The 22135-nt window shown below is 45.6% G+C and overlaps 1 protein-coding gene across 1 annotated transcript; it reads right to left on the reverse strand.

Annotated features, from left to right (window-relative positions):
- Positions 1-4082: 4082 nt before the first annotated feature.
- Fuca2 (alpha-L-fucosidase 2) lies at positions 4083-18531 on the reverse strand. The gene is made up of 7 exons (XM_032894971.1): positions 18212-18531; positions 16392-16579; positions 12880-13219; positions 11843-12053; positions 11372-11562; positions 5839-5947; positions 4083-4357 (listed from the first exon to the last, which is right to left on the reverse strand). Exons 1-7 carry the CDS (start codon positions 18409-18411, stop codon positions 4217-4219), a joined length of 1380 nt encoding a protein of 459 aa, XP_032750862.1. The 5' UTR covers positions 18412-18531; the 3' UTR covers positions 4083-4216.
- Positions 18532-22135: the final 3604 nt, after the last annotated feature.

Genomic DNA, 22135 nt, shown 5'->3' on the forward strand with positions numbered 1-22135 from the left:
CAAAACCCACCAATTCCTGAACTTGGAAGTCCACCAATCCCTGTGCTTGCCCCAAGCTCAGTACTTGAAATCTCACCAATCCCTGCTCTGGAAATCTCCACCCTGGAGAATTCGACCCCTAAGAATCTCTGTATAAGCTAGATTCCTGCTTAGTTCCCTGTTGGAGCCAGCCCCTCATGTCTTTTCCAATAAACGGCTTATGTGAGGTTTCTTGTGCAGTTGACTTCATGGTATTCTTTGGCTCCTGACTGCCAGGATACCTTTAGAAGCTGCAACGCTTCCATTTTGGGAACCCTTGCCCCTCAGAGCTGCAACACTTATTCCCCATCTGGTATTAGTAGATTTGTAGAACACATGTAGTAGAACACGTTCTATCATACAATGAAGGCTGAGGGCTGGAGCATTAGGGTTAACATAATGTATTTATTTGCGTGTCAAGTTATGAGGTACTGTGATGGTTAATTTTCCTTGTCAGTCTAAGTGGGTTTGAACACACCTACAGGAATGCCTCTGAACATACCTGTGAGGGCACTTACAGAGAAGTTCAACTTTAGTACAAAGATTTACCCAAGATACAGGTAACACCATTCTGTGGTCTGGGTCTGCTTGGGAAGGAAGGAAGGAAAGAAGGAAGGAAGGAGGAAAGAAGGAAGGAAAGAAGAAGAGGAAGAAGAGGAGGAGAAGAAGAGGAGGAGGAGGTGGAGGAGGAGGAGGGTGGAGGAGGAGGAGGGAGGAGGAGGAGGAGGAGGAGGAGGGAGGAGGAGGAGGAGGAGGAGGAGGAGGAGGAGGAGGAGGAGGAGGAGGAGGAGGAGGAGACAGAAAAACAAGTGTTGGTCAAACATTCCTTTCTCTACAGCCTCATTTCAGACCCAATGTAAGGTCGAGTTGGGGATTTAGCTCAGTGGTAGAGTGCTTGCCTAGCAAGCGCAAGGCCCTGGGTTCAGTCCCCAGCTCCGAAGGAAAAAAGAAAGAAAAGAAAAGAAAAGGAAAAGAAAAGAAAAGAAAAGAAAAGAAAAGAAAAGAAAAGAAAAGAAAAGAAAAACAGTCAGACCCAATGTAACCAATTGTCCCATGCCTCCAGTGAGTGGTTCTCACCATGGTAACTCTATCCTTACTTTGTTTTTTGTCAGGTGTTAAACAGCTGTGTCAAGATTCTTACAACACTGCTTTGGATTTTGTTTGACTTTGTTTCTTTTTAAAATTTTGTGTTTTCTCACCAACCAAGGCCCATTCGTCCCCACTCCTCTCACACATTTATAACAGTTGTGCAGCTTGGTCTTCATGCAGGTCCCCCAACAACTGGAGTGGGAGGCTGTCCCTGACTCTGTTGCCTGCTTGAGGATCCCGTTCCCCTAACTGGACCGCCTTGCCCGGTCTCAGTGGGGAAAGATGTGCCTAGTCCTGCAGTGATGTGCCAGGGCTGGGAGATACCCAGAGGGTCCTCCCCCTTCTCAGAGGATATGGGAGGGTGGGGGCACCATGTGGAGGGGGGTCCTGAGAGGAGGGGAGGGCTGTGATCAGATGCAAAGTGAATAAATAAATTAATAAAAATAAAACAAGTAAAAAGGATTTTTGTGTGTTTTCTTCGTGTAGAATGTGATCATTTAAACCTATACATAATGTATTCATAGGTTTAAGATAAATAAAAATTTAATAAAATGTTGAGATTTAGGACTAACTGAAGTATTTTCCCTGTGAATATTTTGACATAGTTTTGAATAGTTGATGGTAGCAGCCAGGTGTGGTGGGGCACATCTATTATCACTGCGACTTGAAGACTGGGGCAGTAAGATTGCTTGAGCCCCAAAATTTGAGTCCAGTCTGGACAACATCGTCTCAAAAAGAACAAGTCTTGATAGTTACAAGGTCTTCAGCAATGAGTAATTTCTTAAAAGATCTCAACCTTAGAGATTTTAGGAGATATAATGAATGGTATTTTATTTTACCACTTAAAAGGTTTATTATATTTTATATTATATTTATATTTATTTTTGGTTTTTCAAGACAGTGTCTCTCTGTGTAACCCTGTCTATCCTGGAACTTGCTCTGTAGACCAGGCTGACTTGAACTCAGAGATCTGCCTGCCTCTGCTCCCTAAGCACTGGGATTAAAGGCACAAGGTAACACTGTCTGGCCATAAATAATGTTTTTAAAACAATAAATTTGAATACATAATATAACAAAAAAAGATATGACCACTTAAAAATATTTATTTTGTTTGAGATGGTCTGTGTGCCTATGTAGCATACATGCTGGCCCTGAACTTGTGATCCTCTTGCCATAGCCCCTCTAGTGCTAGGAATAGAGATGTGCATCATCACATCCGACCATGTTGAACACCCTTGGGAATGATCTCTTTAACCAATTTTTCCTTAAACGTCTATCATCATCAACACCATTTTTACCTCATTCCACAGGACCATAGTGGTTATTGAATGAGAATGGCCCACACAGCCATTGCTTGAATACTTGCTTCTCATTTGATGGAAGTTTGGGGAAGATTAGGAGGCCTTGCTGGAGGAGACCTGTCAGAAGCCTTCCCTAGTGTTTCTCTGCCTACTGCACTGGATCCGTAGGTGAGCTCCGGCCACTGCTCCGGCCACCTACCTCTACACCCTTGCTCTGCCACCACAGACTCCAAGCCTCTGTAACCACAAGCCCAGTTAAACTCTCTCTCTTAGAAGTGTCGCTTTGCTCATGGTGTTTTGTCACAGCAACAGAAAAGAAACCACGACAATGATCTAAGTAGGCGGAGATATTGGAAATGAGAAAAATCCTCCACAATTTAGGTATTTAAAACCCTGGTCTTCATATTTGGGAAGGGTTGGGTAATGCAGCCTTCCGGGGCAGGTAGGCATTGATAGATTAGTGGTTCTCAGCCTAAGGGTCGTGACCCCCCCAGCAAACAAATCTCTCTCCAAAACTGCAAATACATTGCAATTCATAACAGTAGCGAAATTACACATATGAAAATAATTTTATGGTTGTGGGGGCAGAGTCATGACAACCTAAGGAACTGCACTAGAGGGTTGCAGCATTGGGAAGGTTGAGAACCACAGGTATAGAGTTCTCCTTAGCCAGTCTACCCTCTGCCTCCTACTGGCAGTAGAGGATGTGGTGGTCTCCGGCCGCTGTGCCTGCCTGCTGCTATATCTCTCTACTATGGCGGACTCTCCAATAACCCCGGCACTGTAAGCTGAGATAAAACTCTCCCTCCCGTAAATGGCGTTGGCCATTGGGTTTCATGACAGGAACCAAAAAGAAGCTAACAACACCTTCCCAATTTTCAACTAGGTTTGCAACTTGAGTTTTAGCCCTTATTAAAAAATAACCCCGCCCTTCCAACCCCATGCCTTGTCCCGTCCTCGAATTGGAAGAATATATACTAAAATATTATAAAAGAATAGTGGTAATCTAGGAGGTGACTTGTGTTTCAAAATGTCTCCAGCCAATAGGAGCTTTATAAACAAAAGGGGAGCCTTTACAATGAAAAGGGTAACTATGGACTTCACTGGATGCCTACGTCAAATCTAATCTATTACATACTGCCTGCATTATATACAAGGCTTCAATGACAGGGTGATGGGGGGTATGGGGGAGACCAAACATCCTGGATGGCTTCAACAACAGGGAGTTATGCTTCCTCTCAGTCCTGGAGGACAGAAGTTGTTTGAGAGACGCGGTTTCTTCTGCACTCCTCCCCCTGGCTTTCGGATGAATGTCTCCTAACATGGCTTTCCTCTGTGCTCCTGTATCTCTACTGTCTCCTTCCCTCATAGGACAGCAGAGTCTCTGGTACTAGGGATAACCCTATGACAGCCTGATCTTACCCGTCTCTCCAAGGTCTCTGTTTCTAAAAACAGCCGTGTGTTGTGTTAGGGCTTCAATATAAGACGAGGAGTTGGGAGGAAATTCAGTCCATAGCATCGCCAGTTCCTAGCTTCCCTGGAAAAAGATTTCCACCTGCCGTGAGTGGCATGTGACGTGGACTCAGTAGGAAGAGACTTTGGAGGAAAGCACGGTCAGACGGTGACACGAGCAGTGTAGGGAAGAATTTAGGAAGAAAGAGAGGGGAAGCTGCATCGCGTAATGGCTTCAGTTTTTATATCATTTTTATATCATTTGGTCTCTTTAGTGTAACAACAACAAAAAAAGAGTAAACGCTGACGTTTCCTGTGGTTAGAGGCACCTGTAGAATGCATCTCTCCGCTGCAGGTTAAGTGACATTAGTTAGTGCGAGAGTCCAACCCCATTTACAGGGCATCTGATGAACGCTTAGCCGGGGCAACTCCACCACAATGCCGCTTGGCTTTGAAGATGTCCAAGTCAGTGGCCGTCTGTGGCCCAGTAGTTCTACCTGCAATCGGAAACAGGGACAATGCGTAAATGTTCCCAAATACATCCTGGTGATGTCCACTGGCTAAGGAATTAGAGTTTCTTAAAACGTGCTAGACAGGGCTCCACTTCTACCTTTGGCACTTGCACGCTCTCTTACACTCATTCCTGTTGTCCCCGTTACCCCTGAGACACGAACAAACGTGTGCACAGGTTGGGAAGGATGCTTGAAGATGAGACGAGAAGTAACTGGGAGCACTCTGCCCAGGTCAGGCCTGCCCAGTTCTTACACACGGAATAACAACTTCCTTCTGGGTAGCCACTATTGTCAAGTTTTCCTGTGATGTTTTACCCTTCAGTAGTGTATGGATTTAACCAGTGGTATCGACGGCTGTTTCGCAGTCTTGGTCTCGCTCATTCTAAGAGAAGTCACGTAAGTAGTTCTGAACATACGCTAGGGTTACTTGAACCATAACACTTCATCACGTGGGAAAAAAAGCAAAACAAAGCCCTGAATTTTAATCCTACTAGTTAACGCCAAGCAAGACATAGATTTTAAAAAAAAGCAAAACAAAACAACGAAACACGGCCGCATCCAGGTTTGGAGACTGCTTTAACACTAGATTTGAAACTCAGTTTTCTACCTGGTCAACCTCCATTGTTGGAACTAAAATGTGAAGGGAGTCACAAGGAGAGTCACAGGACATTTCAGTCCAAATACATTATCAACTTCTAGAAAAGGGCCCACGATACATTGCAGGGCACTCCACTGGGTCTGATGACAGCGTTTAATAATCACGAAAGAATTACATCTTTCTTTGATTTGACATGTTCTTGGTGTGGTGTTGGAGAAGTGTGATGGTTTGAATATGCTTGACCCAGGGATGGCAATAGTAGAGGTGTGGCCTTGTTAGGAGGTGTGTCACTGTGGGTATTTAAGGCTTTAAGACCCTCATCCTAACTGCCTAGAAGTCAGTATTCTCCTAGCAGCCTTCAGATGAAGATGTAGAGCTCTCAGCTCCTCCTGCACCATGCCTGCCTGGGCTGCCATGCTCCTGCCTTGATGATAATGGACTGAACCTCTGAACCTGTAAGCCAGCCCCAATTAAATGTTGTCTTTATAAGAGTTGCCTTGGTCATGGTGTCTGTTCACAGCAGGAAACCTTAACTAAGACAGGGAGGCCATTAAGGTTCCTGGGAAAACTCGTTTTTCAGTGAATGGAATGAACTTTAACACCACACAGTAACTATGGAGAATAATGCCTATTTCACTATGCATAGGAGTACTACAGCTTGCAAGTTCAGTTTTCTTAGAACTTCAAAAGCGTTGTGGCTAGACAGTTGTCAGCCTTGTCTTGTCTAAGCTCATTTTAAAGTAACTTTTCCTTAGGCACATGAGGTTCACGTGAAAGTTTCCCTAGAAGCTAAAGCAAGCTATGTTCTCCCCAACATGGTTTACTCTCACCAACTTAAAGGAACAGTTGTGATAAAATTCATTCTTACCTCTGTTTCCCCCCGACTACCTATGGGTTGTCCAAGAAACAGCTTTCCAGAGATGGGCCATTTAAGAAAAATAGCATAGACTAATTTCTTCTCAGGTTTTGATGTGTACCTGGTTAGAAAAAACAGACAGAAAAAAAAAAAAATCCAAACAAACAAACCACCATTGTATCAAGTTACATCCCATGTCTGTCCGTATTTCTGGTTCATGTCTGCAATTATTTGACAGATAATTGAAAAAGTCACCACTAGTAAAAATAAATAAATAAAAAAATAAAAGGCCCACTTTCCTCCCGTGTGGTATGAAAAGTCCCTCCTTTTCCAAACCTCCAATATTAAAAAACAGGTTGGTTTTGCTCTGTCTTGTGTCAGTCTTAATCTGTAGCTGGGCCAAGCCTTGAACTCAAGACAGTACTGGTGCCTTAGTTCCCTCAATGCTGGCATCACAGGAGTGTTGCCATACCTGCCTGAGAGGAAGTTTGTCGGGTGGGAGGATCGGTGAGCTAATGTCTCTCTTCAAACTGCTCATGTGGAGCTGAGAACAGAGCGTAGAAATAAGCTAACGGGAGCTGGCTAGGCTTCCACCTGCGGATATGGTGTTCTCACTATTAGAGATGCAGCAGAAAGCCAAACACGGTGCTTGGTTTTTATGTGCCTCAGGCTAGAACGGAAAATCACGCAAATAAAGTATAAGTCTTGAATCACAATGTGAAAGAAAACATAAAATTGTAACAAATGGTTGTTTTTGTCTTTTTTTTACAGATTGGGACATCAGACAGCTTCTATACCAAGACAACCATGCTTAACCCAAGAGTCACAGCACAAGAGAGAACAGTGGAAACCATAAGGGGACACAGGGATAACCATTCATTGTTCTCCCAATTTCTCAATGATACAGAAATCTAGAACAGTCCTCAGTGTTGTAAGGCTACAGATACAGCCTGACCTCGCTTGCCCACATCCCAGTGGGATAAACAAGGATGAAGAAAGGAAGGTATGTGTGGTACGGAGCGTTAAACGCATAGCTCCAATCCCAGCACTCACACAGATCTCTGAGATTTCCAGGCTACCTGGGACTCCACAGAGAAAAACATACAGAAGAATGAGGCCTACTAAGGTCAGAAAGGCTAGGCCTGGGGCAGAACACTGACCAGAATGGGGAGGGACGGTCTCTCTGAGAAGACAGCCATAAAACCCACAAACCAGGATGCTCCATGAGAACATGTCGGAAAGACTTCCGGGTACGAAAGCATGGAGGATTAGTGTGCTTGGCCTGCACAGCAACAGGGGAGTCGGGGAGCAGGGAAAGGGAGAGCCAAGGAGATCAGAACAAGCAAGGACCAGATTTCCTAAGGCCAAGGAGACCTCTGCAAGGCCTCACTTCTCCCTCGAGACTGGAGGCCTTGGAAGAATTTGTGTACAGGAGTGCTCTAAGCCAGGCGTGATGTCAGCCTGGGTTACGTCATGACATATTGAAAACACAAATAAATCACTAGTTTTCTTGATTGCTCTCCTGAGACTATATAAAAAGAACAGGAGTAAAGGGCTAGAAGCTGGCTCAGTCGGTAAAGGGCTTGCCTCACGATCCTGAGGGTCTGTGTTTCAAAATCTGAACACAGGGGTACACCTCTAGTCTTAGAATGCAACATGAATTCCTGGAAGCTCATGAACCAGGTACCTGGACCTATGGGGTGAAGCGCTAGGCTTCGCTATAATAAGAGAAGCTGGCTCAAGCAGAAGGTGGAAGGTGTCTGAAGACTGACCCCAAGGTTGCCCCTCTGATGGATTCACGTATGCTGGGCATATGTGTATATTGTACTGGCAAGAATGTTCAGATTTCCCGCATCCCATTCGGAAAGGAGTAAAAATAGAACACAAAGCACAGGCCAGAAATAGGGTTAGTCGAGAAGGTACTGAAGTAATCCAGGGGTGAGACAATGGAAAGCCACCACAGAGAAGGTGAGGTGGCTAGAGTCTATATACATTTCAGAAGCCAGAACAATAGACCTGATGATGAACTGATTGTTGTGTGAATGGTTTGAGTGAAAATGGCTCCTAGGCTCAAAGGGCACCATTAGGAGGCGTGGCCTTGTTGGAGTGGGTGTGGCTTATTGGAGTGGGTGTGGCTTGTTGGGTGGGTGTGGCCTTGTTGGAGTAGGTGTGGCTTGCTAGAGTGGGTGTGGTTTGTTGGAGTGGGTGTGGTTTGTTCGAGTAGGTGTGGCTTGCTAGAGTGGGTGTGGCTTGTTGGAGGAACTAAGACAGAGGTTGGAACAGGGCCTTTGCTAGATAGACTGGACCATGCTTCTGTTTGGATTCGGAATGTGGACTTTGGAACTTTGCTTGCATTAGAAAAGCAGCTGAACACTTTAGGTGGGGCTTAATGGGCCATACTGGTAGGAACAAGGAACACAGAGGTGTTGGGGGTGATGTGAACTGTAGGGGCCTGGCTCAAAAGGTTTCAGGGAAGAATTTGTGTTTATGGCCTAGAGACTTTCATATCATATTTTGGTGGAAAATATGGCTGCTTTCTCCCCTCGTCCAAAACTCTGACTGAGGCTAAACTGAAGAGTTGCGGATTAGCAGTTTTGGCAGAAGGGATTTCAGAACAGCCTAGCACTGCCTGTGTTATGGGTTGCTAGTGGCCACATTTATGCAGATCTGTAACGAAAGGGAGCAGGGGAGAAAAGAAAAATACAAAGTGTATAGTTTGAGGGAAAGGGCACCAGGAAGTTTATTGGAGCTAAATGCTTTGCTCTAGGAGATAAAAAGATCAAAGAAAAGCCTCATGCTAAATAAAATAAAAAGGGAGTGGTGACCTCAGGGCAAGACTGCACCCAGCTAAGCTTCCAACTTGTGAAAAGGAATTTTAAAAAAAGCTCAGGACTGTGCATGGTGGCCTGTGCCTTTAACCCCAGGACTGAGGAGGCAGAAGCGGGTGGATTTCAGAGTTCAAGTTCAGCCTGGTCTACAGATTGAGTTCTGGGACAGCCAAGCTTAGGCAGTGAAGGAAACCATCAAAGAACAGAAAGCTGGTGAAGGTGTAATTGAACAAGGGGCCCATGGTCCGGCCTCAGCCAGCAGCAGAACCGAGGGTGGGCTTTGAGGTTTCAAATGCTCAAGCCAGGCCCAGAGTCTCTTTCTCCCTGCTGCCTGCCAAGCCAGATGTAGAACTCTCAGCTACGGCACCATGCCCGCTTGCAGGTCACCCTGTCTCCCGCCATGATGATAATGGACTAAACCTCTCACCTGTGAGCCAGCCCCAGTTAAATGTTTTCCGTCATAAGAATTTCCATGGCCATGGTGTCTCCTCACAGCAATGGAAACCCTAACTAAGACGGCCGTGAAGATGGAAGGCAGGTTAAAACCACCGAATGTCAAGTGGAGGATTAAGCTAGACACTTGGAGATAAGAGGCTGGAAAGATCAGACTCAGGCTAACGAGGAACAGCCAAAGAGTCTGATCGTCTGAGGCAAGCAATGCCAGAGGGTTCGGAAAACAAGAAACCTGGCACGGGCTACTGGGGCTGCAAGAGAAAAGCCACAGTGGGTCTTGAACATGGCAATTTCCGGAGAGGTAGGGTGGAAACCCAAACCTAGTGAGTTCCAGAGATAAGGAATGGAGCTCCAGCTAGAAGCAACAGTCAGAAATTGTTCCCGCAAGATATTTTATTAGGAGTAAAAGGAGAAAACGGAAAGGTGAATGGCGACGAGATAAAATAAATAACGTGCCTCTGTGCGGGTGGGGAAGGGCCTAAGAAAGAAGGGGGCTGGAGAGGAGGTGTGGAATCAGAAAGCTGTGCCACCTCCTTGCCTGGAGGATTTGGGATGTGAGGGAGAAAACGAGAGGCTGGGCTTAAAGCCAACGGTGAGCTAATTTGACATTGTGCCTATGTGACTGCAGGGGTAGTCACACTTAGTAGGGCCTCAGAAAGATATAGCTGGATTTAGCCAATGGCAATCTTCTGCGAGTAGCATAAGAATGGGAAGGAGTAAGGAGACACATAAGGAATTAACTGTAGTCACAGATTACCACACCCCGTTAATCAAGCCCCCAACCTCCCCGCCCCCTTGCTCCTGTCTCTATGACTTTGACTACTCTAGGTACCTCATGAATAATATTTGTCCCCTTTTGCGACTGTGTCATTTCACTTCACACAAATTCCTGAAAATTTCTTCTGTGTTGCAGCATTTCTTTCCTGTTGAGGTTTGACCTGTTGCTGTGTCCCATAATGCTAAATGCTGCCCCACCCACCCCAGAACTGGTTGCCTCAGGAACAAGGAGATGGTTGTCTTACAGCCTATAGCTGAGCAGAAGAGAAGTAGTTGGGTTTCAGTTCCCTGGGACTGGGGGTCTGAGAAGAAAACACGTGGAGGGCAGAAAAGGACGAGAGGAGAGACGCCATAGGGCGAGAGATCATGAGAACTAGTCACGAGGGCTGGTCGGTTAGAGCAAGAGTGGCCCAGATGGAACATGGCAAGTTCTATCTTGGGGTTCTCGATAGGGAAGTAGACACAATAGCATAGAGGGTAGGTATCTGCCTAGCTCTAGTGCTTTAAAGGTTTATTATAAATATAAAGGTTTTGTGTCCATTATCTGGGATCTAAATGATTAGATGTGGGGTAGAAACCCCACGTTAATTTTAACTACAGCACCTTCCTTCCCAGAGCTGAATAATGTGTGTAGCGTGCATACACACCCCTTTAGGTTAACTGTCTGTGAGTGGACTCCATTGCTCTCACACTTTAAGTGTCTGGGGATATAGTTCTTCTGGTCTCATTCTTCTGCCTATATCCTCGGAGGTGGAATTGCTGGGTAGTGGAGTGATTCTGTTTCAATGTTTTGAGGGACTGACGTACTGCCCCACCGCAGCTGCTGGGACTGCAAGTTCTCAGGACCCTGGAGTGTATCAGTTGCCCTTTCTAAAAGGGTAGCTACTCTATAGGATGTGAGATGATTTCTGGCTGTGGTTTTTACTTGCATTTCACCTGCACTTCCTTAACATGATGTTAAGTATCATTTCCGGTGTTCCTCCACCATCACGCCAGTCTTTCCATCACAGCTTGTGTCTCTGCAGGAGCAGGCAGTACTTTTATTTTATCATTCTCTCAGGGTCCTCTACTGGCTAACTTTAATTTACTGTTTACATTGCCCTCGAGGATCTCTGGCTTGCCGATTCGGTGGGCTATAGTATCGCCAAAACCAGGAAATTGACTAGCGACCGAACACTAGTCTTTCTACGTTAACCACTTGGTAATTTTCAGTTATTTAGACACCTTTCAATTTTCTAACAGGCAACTTAGCTAAAAAGTGCCCATGACTAGGGGATGTCTAGGCATTAGTAAGCAGGATTTGATGAACGTTTTGTTCAATAGCACGCTAATTCTCATTCCTTCTCTCCGTGTTTGAGTCAAGTGGGAGCGTGTGCGGTCACGCAGCAGTAATCCAGTCTTGCTTTTTATCCTGCTCTCTCTATAGATCGCCCAGACATTGAGTGCTTACTTCCGTCAAGCAGTACTTGTTAAGCGGGAAAACTTACCACACGTCAGGAGTGACGGTGTCGTTCTGAGACCTCCAAGTATGTGTTTCATAAATAGCTTCCCCGTTGACTTTCAGCCAGGTTCCCATTTGCCTTAAGCGCTCCTCAAAAATTACAGGAATGATGCCATCTAGTGTGGGGCCAATATTCATCAGGAGGTTTCCTCCACATGAGACCGTTTCCACAAGTTGCTAAAGAGAGAGAGAGCACAAACGTAGTTGGAAATAGAGAAATATTAAGAATAAATAGTTTTGAAAGAGAAAAAAATTAAACATATACAAATACATACATATATACAAAATATACAAATATACACATACATACATATATAATTTCATAGGGATAAAACCCCACAGAGGATATTGTCCCAAGCTTGTGGCACTGCACAATCCCAATTGTAAGGAAAAAAAAACCTGTACCCCCTCATTATAAGAACTTTCCAGAACAGCCCCACAACATATTTTGCTGTACCTTCACCAATTCTTCAATGGTAAGATAGTCACCGATTTCAGCCTCCCGTCTGTAGCCCCAGGAGAACTTGTCTATTGTCATGCAGTTCTCCCACTTGTGTGGCAAGAGATGTCCGGGATTATAACGGTCACTGCAAGTATAGTAACCACCGTGTTTGCAGATAGAGCCAGCTCCCCAGCGATCATTGGTGACTACTGTGTCCCGAACTGGGCTGAAATGAATAGGGCAAGAGAAAGCGTCCTTGAAACAGAGGGCAACATCACCACAAACAGATCCATCCACTCCCCGCAGTCAGAAACTGCGGTAAGAAAGCAGAAAGCCTCCCGTTTCTAAAGCCCAATAGATCTGAGAGGGCTGGAGTCTCAACTCACATTCCAGTTTCTAGGCCTGGGGCAAATTCCTCAACCTCTCTGAAGGCTGAATTCCTTCACTATTGTTTCAGTGAGGATAACTGGTGTAAAACCCAGAGTCCAGCTGTGACAGCACGGCATGTGTGAGAACACTGGACAGTTACTGCTGGTTTCCACTCTCACGTGGCGAATGGTAGCCTAACCTGAATTTAAACTCAAGACAAGTCATGTCCCATTCCGCCCCCTGCCCCCCCCCCCCCCATCCTCACCACCAAGGACTAAATAGCCTTATAGGTCCTTATCCGATGATTGGTGCCTCCTACTAGAAAAATCTCTGAAAAAAATTGAGGGTTGACGTCACGTAAACTACACTCCCCAATTTCTTAGGTCTGGTGGATCAAGTAGAAAGAACGGGACTCCATGTACAGGGGCAGTTTTGACTCACAAATTAAAGCAGAGGGTCCCAGTCACGTCTTGATCTTGGTATCTTAAATTGATTAGGAAATCAGTCTGGCAGTATCTGACATATTTCTGATAGTTTTTTTTTTTTTACTAACTACTGACCAAGCTAATAATCACGGCTGGTAAGGATTTGGTCCTTCCACAGCATAAACGATCATTAAACCACAGGAAGGTAAACGCTTCTGAGTGTTCAAGACGCGTACAGGTGCTCGAAAGTGTGCAGACCTTTCGTTGTAGAGCCAGGCCAAGAAGTCAGTACTGTTCCAGTAGCGATCTGGCGCTCCCCCATCTCCGTCTGACCACAGAACTTCCGGCTGGTACTTGGTCACCAGCTCATAGAGCTCGGGCAACGTCTTAGCAACGGGAAATTGCTGCTTCTGGAACGCGCTGGATTGATCCTCCAGAAAGAGTGGGTGGAACCATTCAAAAAGAGAATAGTACAGACCAAAGTGCAAGTCACTCCTGTTCCTCACAGCCACCTCAAGCTCCTTGACGATGTCCCTCTTCGGCCCCTCATCGACCGCGTTCCAATTCCAAGAATGGGCCGAACCCCACAGAGTGAATCCTGGGAAAGGACAGCAGACAGCCCTCGGAAGCGTTACCACCTTGACGCTGATAAATTTGAAGCCATGAGAACACCAAAACAATTCAAAGCAAACCCACAATTCACTGCTTCCCCCGGACAACCATTTCTTGGCCCCCTTTTTTATTTTTTCTTTTCTTTTTTTCGGAGCTGGGGACCGAACCCAGGGCCTTGTGCTTGCTAGGCAAGCGCTCTATCACTGAGCTAAATCCCCAACCCCCTCTTGGCCCACTTTTGCATTCTGTCTTGTACTCGTTTGGGCAAGCAAACGGGAATATAAGTATCGCGAGATTGGGGGTAAGCGCTGCACACTCCGTCTCCAGGTACAGAAGCGGAGGCTCTTGGGGAGCAGCGTAGTGTCACGGTGTCTGCAATGTTTCTGACTATACCCACCAGCCGATTGTTAGCCTAGCATCTAAAAACAAAATATCCAACCAACGACAGTCATTGGTAAGAGGAGGACACCTTCCACATCTATCACACCGAGCGATGGTCTCTGCTATTTGGGACAAAGACCTAAGGTGTATAGTCTGTGGGGTTCGTATTTTTAATAAATAAATATAACATTTATTTATTATATTTATATGAGTACATTGTAGCTGTTTTCAGACACACCAGAAGAGGGCATCAGACCCCATTACAGATGGTTGTGAGCCACCATGCGGTTGCTGGGATTGAACTCAGGACCTCCGGAAGAGCAGTCAGCGCTCTTAACCGCTGAGCCATCGCTCCAGCCCAGTGTCTTCTGATTGAATGGGTAAAGGTCTATCTCTTGGATGGGTTTCATTACAATGTGATTCTCAGAATACTCACGAGGACAGGAAGTAAATCTCTGTGGCTTGATAACTAATTTAAACATAGGGAAAGAAGATGTGCTACTTCCCATTAGTTCTGTACTTTTTTAGTGATTTCAATATGCTTGGCCCACGGGAAGCGCATTATAAGAGGGGTGGCTTTGTTGGAGAAATAATTATAAAATCTACAGAAATTTCAGCTTGTGCCTTGGGCCATTAAGAACTCTGTTACCATTTCATTCGTCTTTAAACACCTTGAAGGGCAGATGCTTGCCAGACACCATAGCTGCTCACTTTACTCTCGTGTTAGGACAAGCCTGAGGACCAACCCACTCTTTAAATTCATTGAGGAGAGGTCCCTCGAATGCTTCCCACTTTCTCTAAGGATGCCTGCGGGAAGCTTGAAGGCAGTGTGAACATTTAAGACCTGCCTCTGCCTCGAAATCGTTCAACCCAAGAGGGCAGCATGGCCACTGCTTGGTTCTTCATCTCAGTACATCACCCACAGTGAGCACACAGTGATTCTCCCCCTAGCTGCAGCCAGCAGAACATTTTCTGAAAGGAGTGCAGACATTTGGCAGCACGGTTTGGTTCCTTAAACAGGGACACAGACCATCCTCATCCTCTGTCCTCAGAATCTAAAGCTACGGTTCTCAACCTGTGGGTCAAGACCCTCTCACGGGTGTTGCTGGTCAGGTGCCCTGCGTATCAGACATTTACATTACGATTCATAACCGTGGCAAACTTACAGTTATGAAGTAACAGCGAAAATAATGTTATGATTGTAGGTCAGCACAACATGAGGAAGTGTATTACAGGGTCACAGCATTAGGAAGGGCGGAAACCACTGGTCTAAAGGTTTTGGGGCTTTCTTTTTTCAAGAACTCACTTTGTGTCAGAGAGGTTGGGAAAGTTCCTAGACAGCAGGGATCGGCATGTTCCCGTCAGGAGAAACATTTAGAAGAGGAAATTGGGCAGCTATCAGATTGTGGCCAACAGGGAAAATATTTAAGGTGAGTACAGATTTTTGGTTTGAGCTCATCTCTCCTGCCTCCTTCCCACCCCTGAAGAATATAAGGCAGCTTTTGAAGAGAAAGAAGACCATGCAAAGGAAACTACGCAGTACATTAACACTAATCAGAGATAACACTAGCCAGGACTTCTCTGGACTTCTCTGGTGGATCCTTTGCACACTGGTCTTGTGGACACTGGGCGGTTATAGCAGAACATCTTATTCATGTGAGATTTGTGTGCTCCCTTAAACTCTTTTGTTTGTTTCTGGGCACTATTATAAATCTCTAACTCTTTCTCCCCGAGGTCTATCTTCTTTTTCTCCCCGAGGTCTGTCTTCTTTCATAGGTAGCGACTCACCCACGACTTGCATATCTAAAAGTTACCCACAAAGCACAGCCAACTGTTATGAGTCAAGCGTAAGGAAGGCAGCGTAAGTGTCATGGTGTTTTCCAAGAATGCATTGAAGAATAGAAAGAGAGACTGGCAGTGGTGACACACGCCTTTAATCCCAGTACTCAGGAGGCAGAAGAAGGTGAAACTCCGAGTTCATGGCCAGCCTGGTCTACAGAGTGAATTCCAGGACAGCCAGGGAGGGCTACATAGAGAAACCCTGTCTCAAAACAACAACAACAACAACAACACAGAAAGAAAGAACAGAAATGGAAGTATAACTGTATATAATATATACATATATATATACTAAGTATACTCATTCTCTTCAACCAGCTTTAAATAAATCTATTTATTTATTTAAATGATGTCTAAGTTAGGGTTTCGTTGCAGTGAAGAGACACTATGACCAAGACAAGTCTTATAAAGAAAACGTTTCATTAGGGCTGGCTTACAGTCTCAGAGGTTCAGTCCATTATCATCAAGGTGGGAGCATGGCAGCCTGTAGGCAGCCATGGTGCTGGAGGAGTCCAGAGTTCTACATCAGGATCCAAAGGCAGCCAGAAGGGGACTCCTCTGCACTGGCAGAGCCTGAGTATAGGACCTCAAAGCCCCATCCCCCACAGGGATATACTTTCTTCAGAAAGTCCACATCACCTAACAGTGCCGCTTTCCATGGGCTAAGCATATTCGAACCACCATAAGTGGTTAAACATGTACCTAAAAACTGTCTATCTTTCCTCTCATTCTATGGTACTGGCTATCTGGATCCATAATGCTTTCCGACTAAAGTGGAACGCGTGGTCCTTAAAGTGGAAGCAATTGTCAATCTCCACCTGTGGTTATTCTGAGAAGCCTGGTTTGACGGGGAGATCTTGCTTTAATGCTTCCACCCGAAAAGAACGACCCTACATTTCCTAGCCATTGTCAGCGTATGTCTTAGGTGCCCTACTTACCCTCGTGATGTTTGGAAGTTAAGACCACATATTTGGCACCAGAGGCCTGGAGAAGATCTGCCCATTGGTTTGCGTTAAAATACTTGGCTGTAAATAGCACTCCAAAATCTTCATACTTAAAGCCAGGGGGATAATTATTGTTCATAAAGTCCACAAACTTGGGTCTCCTTTCCTTTTGCCAATACCACCTACGGCAGAAAAAGAAAGAGCACGTGACCACATGAACGTAAATGCTTGAAGTAATTCCTGGGCTCACCCAGTACGTGCCCCCAGCCCGGTATGCAGATGGTGGCCAGATCCTCTCCCCTCTATCAGTGTGGCTTTGCACCAAGGACAGCTTATGCAAACAGAAAAGCTGGCCATATTCTCTCCTTTTTCCTTTGTGAGGTCCTCCTGTAACCCGGCCATTGATTCTCCTAATTCCTCCCTTTAAGTCATGATAACACCTTTGCCTTCACACATTAGCTCACCGTCGAAATTAAGGAGCTAAGATTTCAAGACAAGACAGCACGCCTAAAACCTAACACACATCCGTCCTATTTGTTAACGAAGAAAACCTTTGGGTGGATAGGGGGAAACGTTTCCATGGGCTGAGCAAATTCCACAGTGAGCACTGCTTTTGCCCGCCTGATGTAAAGACCTCACAGGCAGCAAGGGCCATGTCCTCTATCTGACCCAAAGTCGCATGCATACTTCAGAAGCATCGATCACCGCAACCCATGCTGGCTGGTGAATCGCCAGATTCTGGGATCTCCTAATGAAGGGAGAAGCTGGCTTTTGGTTAGGAAGAAGTTAAAGATAGAACAAGTTCATGTTGCCTGTCCACCATCATGTGTCTATGAAGATAACATGGGGTAATACACCTCTCTTACTGTCCCTTTTGTTTGCTTTGAGGTTTTGATGCTTTAGTAATATGCAAGGACCTTAACTTCATAGCTGAACCGGGAAACATTTATTTTAAAATTTCTTATTTTATTTTTAATTACATTTGTGTTTTGTGTAGGTGTGTGCATGTGAGGGAGGAGTCTAGAAGCATGAACTTCCCCTGGAACCAGAATTACGCATGGTTGTGAACCTCCCATGTGAACCTCCCAGTGCGGATGGGTGTTATGAGTCAGACTAGGGTCCTCTACAAGACCAGTGTCTTAAAAGTTTTACTGCTGTGAACAGACATCGTGACCAAGGCATGATACTATAAAGATATCATTTAACTGGGGCTGGCTCACAGGTTCAGAGGTTCAGTCCATTATCATCAAGGCGGGAGCATGGCAGCATCCAGACAGCCCTGGTGCTCGAGGAGATAAGAGTTCTATGTCTTCATCTGAAGGCTGCTAGGAGAAGACTGGCTTCCAGGCAGCTAGGTTGAGGGCCTTAACACCAATACCCACAGTGATACACCTACTTCAACAAGACCACACCTTCTAATAGTGCCACTCCCTGGGCCTAGCTTATACAAACCATCACAAGAAGCAAGGGCCCTTAACCAGTGAGAAATTTCACCAGTCCCTTTGAACTGGCACTCCCTTAATCACACAGGCGGAGGCCCACCTGCAGAGTGCCTAAGAACTCCGATGAACACTCTGTATATTTGGTGTTGATTGGGAGGACACACTCAATCAAGAAACTCTGTATTGTCATCTGGAAGTGCAAACCGATCCTTGACCAAAACAGTGACAAGCAGGGAGCACTCCTGCCAAGTGGGCTGGCTACTGCAGACTGCCACTGCATGGGGTACACAAAGCCGTGTGTGTGTGTGTGTGTGTGTGTGTGTGTGTGTGTGTGTGTGTGTGTGTGTGTGTTGGGCGAAGGTATGCACTTACCAGAACCATTCACTACCAAAGCTGGGCACGGAAAACACTCCCCAGTGGATGAAGATACCGAACTTGGCCTGGTCGAACCAGGCTGGCAGCGGGCGTCTGTCCAGAGACTCCCACGTGGGGTCATAGCTAAGGGCTGTCGCGGCCCCGCACCCGGTCGCCAGCAGCAGTAGCGGCAGAAACATCAGGAGCCCCAGGCGCATGCGCGCCAGCCTGGGGTCCTCCCGGGAACCGCAAGTCACTGGGAAACCCGGGGACCTTTTCTGTCAGCCGCAGAGGCTGCCTAGCGCTGTCCTTCCGTCTTTTGCTAAGTGTGCTCTGCTCCTGTCACCTGACCAAGATCTGCTTGGTCAGATGACCGCCGCTGTTCGGAGTAGGAGTGGCTGGGAGCTCTAACGAGCTCTGATTGCCTAAGGACTCCAAGAACGTTGCATTACTCAGGTGCACAACCACAGAACTCAGTTACTTCGCAGACTCGGCATTTTAAAAGCCGAGTTTCTGTAGATCTGATCTACTTACCCAAGATGTCCCTTTTGTCCAAAAACCTAAGGATGATCTTTGACTAATACCTTCGACATCACTCTCTAGGGACTCCTAACAGAAACCTGTCAAGAGGTCAGAGAGACCGCCAGGCCCTGGTAGCTGTATGCCCTTCCGTGGGACTGGAGCCTGAGACAGGAATCGCCTGGGCTGCTTCTCCTGGCCCAGAGAGCTCTTGAAGCAGCTCCCGTGGCACTCTGCCAGTGTCGAATTTGTAGCAGATGAAATCCCAAATTTTGGATTCAGCCAATCTGGGTTGGGGTCAAGGGTTTTACATTTCTACTCGGGCGCTTGGTATTTCTGACGTTGATAGTTGGCGGAACAAATTTTCTGAGAAAATGCATTAGGAAGCAAGGCAATCTGAGTAGAATGAGCATTTAAGAAATTTACATCTAAAGAGGGTTTGGGGACCTGCTAGGTTGTTGAATACTTGCCTAGCATGCCAGAAGCCCTGATTTCTGTTTCTTGCACCTAATAAAACCAGAGTAGTGCTAAGCATAGTAGTGTGGAAACAGAAATAGGAGAGTCAGGGTTCAAAGTCATCTTTGACTACATAGAGAGCTATATGAGACACTGTCTCAAAAATCAGGAAGGAAAGAAGTAAAGGAGGAAGAGAGGGAGGGAAGGAGGGGGAGGGGAGGAGGGAGGGAGGGAGGAGGGAATGAAAGTACTATCTAGGAGCTGTAGTTCAGTGTAAAAAAAAAAAAAAGTCCTAGAGCTGTGTGTGTGTGTGTGTGTGTGTGTGTGTGTGAGAGAGAGAGAGAGAGAGAGAGAGAGAGAGAGAGAGAGAGAAACACCAACATGCAGGTGGACTTGAAGAAAAGGAGCCGGTCACTTAGAATAATCATCAAAGTACATCTTCAGGAACTGTATCCGGAAGTTGTTTAAATGCCACCCAAAGCCAGAATCTCTACTGCTTCTCCTTTGGCAAAACCCTTATCCTTTGGGGGCACATTTCAAACGCCACCTCTTCCAGGATGCTTTCTGCCATAATCATTCCTCCCATAACATTCCACTTCCTCCTGTGTGTCTCCACCGGACTTACTCTAACCACTAACACAGGAGTCCACAGGTGGTTTTGGAATCGTGTGACTGGAGATCCCAATCTCCTTAGACTGTGAATGTCTAAAGAACATTTATGACATCTTCTTTAGTGCTGTGCCTTTATGGGCAGCAAAGCCTGGCTTTGAGCCACCCTTAAAATGTTTTTTTTTCTGGAGTTCCTCAGCTTACTGGAGTTCTCTTTGCTGAATGAACAAAGAAGGAAGTGATACTAAGTATCTGTTGCTTGCGGTTCCCTCTTCTGCACAACAGAGGAGCAACAGAAGCCACTGTCTTTCCACAAGTTGGGGCAATACTCCTCTGCAGGCAGATGTCTCCTCAGGACCCCAGCACCACCATAAGATACCTGCCAAAAGCAACTTCCAGAAAGGTTTCCTTTTGCTTAATGTCAAAGTATCTGTTGTGACAGTGAAGGAAGTCATGCTGGGAGGAGCCTGGCAGCTGGTCACATTGTATCCACAGCCAGCTAGCTCTCAGCCCTTAACGCTGATGCTCATGTTTTCTCCCTGTTATTTTTCTGTCAGACCTCAACCACTTACAATTACCACAGATCTCTCACTGCAGTGTTTTGAAGAAGAATAGCCCCCATCGGCTCATATATTTGAATGCTTAGTCCATGGTTGGTGAACTGTTTGAGATGTTAGGAAATGAGGCCTTATTGAAGGAGGCGTGTCACTGGGGGGGGGGAGCTTTGAGGTTTCAAAAGCCCATGCTGTTCCTAGTTAGCTTTCTCTCTCTCCTTGTGGGTCAGATGTAAGTTCTTAAGCTACTGCCCCACTGCTGTCTGCCTGCCTGCCTGCTGCCATGTTTTCTGCCACTGTGGTCATTGTTTTTGTTGAGGCTTCTATTAATGGGATGAGACACCATGACCAAAAGGGAAGTTTTGAAGGAAAGATCTGAAGTCAGTCCTGTGCAGGCTCCATGGTTGCTGGTTCAATCTCTGTGAACCCCTATGATTACAGGTACCAAATTAAATGCTTTTTTTTTTTTTTAAAGCTGCCATGGTGGTTTATTACGGTGATAGAAAAGTAACTAAGACACCCACTGTAATGATCTGTAAATGTTTGGCCCAGGGAGTGGCACCATTGGGAGGTGTGGCTTTGTTGGAATAGGTGTGGCCTTGTGAATGTGGGCTTTAATATCCTTGCCCTAGCTGCCTAGAAGTCAGTATTCTGCTAGCAGCCTTCAGATGCAGATGTAGAACTCTCAGCTCCTCCCGCACCTTGCCTGCCTAGATGCTGCCATGTTCCTGCCTTGATGATAATGAACTGGACCTCTGAACCTGTAAGCCAGCCCTAATTACATGTTGTCCTTATAAGACTTGCCTTGGTCATGATGTCTGTTCTCGCCCACCTCAAGGAAAGCCATCTCACAGACGTGCTCTGAGGTTTGTCTCCTAGCTGAATCTAGACAGTATCAAGTTGAAAACTCAATATTAACCACCATAATTGGTCTAAAAAAATCTGATGTGCTAGGAGCTACCAGTATAATGGCCCCAGTTTCACTCAACCTGTCTTAAACCCTAGTCTTAAAACCCCCAAACGATCTAATCCTCCAGTGGCTGCTGATCTCAAAGGCTCACCTGAGTAGAGCAGCAGACCTGCATCTTATCTTTTCCCTAAGCAAGGGTTCAGTGAGTGGAAAATACCCTTCAATTTTGTGTCATATGCTGGGTGCTGGGTGAGGTCCCATTATGGTGACAGTGCAGTACTGGGGCGCCAGGTAAACCCTATGTAACAAAATATTTATCTTCTGTTGGTTATTTTAGCATGTATAAATTTCTGTAGTATTTCAGGTTAAGACTGACCATCAGACCTGAGCTCCTGAAACGCCTTTTATTTTGTATCGTCATATATAATACATACACTGACATATATCATACATTATATATTATATCATGTATATTAGGCCATTTATATCATTTCGCATTAATGCAAAGAAATGTTGAATTAGTACACACAATCTTATCCTAAAATCATAGTCAATAGGAAATACTAAAAAATGTCACAGCCCTTAATTAGTATCCTTGAAGATTCAGGGAAGCCCTAAAATAGCAGGTTGAGAACTAGGAGCCTAAGATTATAAGGAACATCAAATTGTATTGGAAATGAAAAAGAGAAAGAGATTCTAGTTGGTGTGTGTGTGTGTGTGTGTGTGTGTGTGTGTGTGTGTGTGTGTGTGTGTTAAACGACAGAAAGAATGTAATCTGTGATATGTTTGGAACACGGTCCCTGATGAACTTACTTTTAATAAGTATTCTCAAAAGTTTCAACCCTCACCCCTTTTCTAGCCCACCATCCAAACAGGGGAGAAAAGGTGGGTAAA

The sequence above is a fragment of the Rattus rattus genome, chromosome 2 (assembly GCF_011064425.1).
Source record: "Rattus rattus isolate New Zealand chromosome 2, Rrattus_CSIRO_v1, whole genome shotgun sequence".
In the NCBI taxonomy this organism is placed as follows: domain Eukaryota; kingdom Metazoa; phylum Chordata; class Mammalia; order Rodentia; family Muridae; genus Rattus; species Rattus rattus.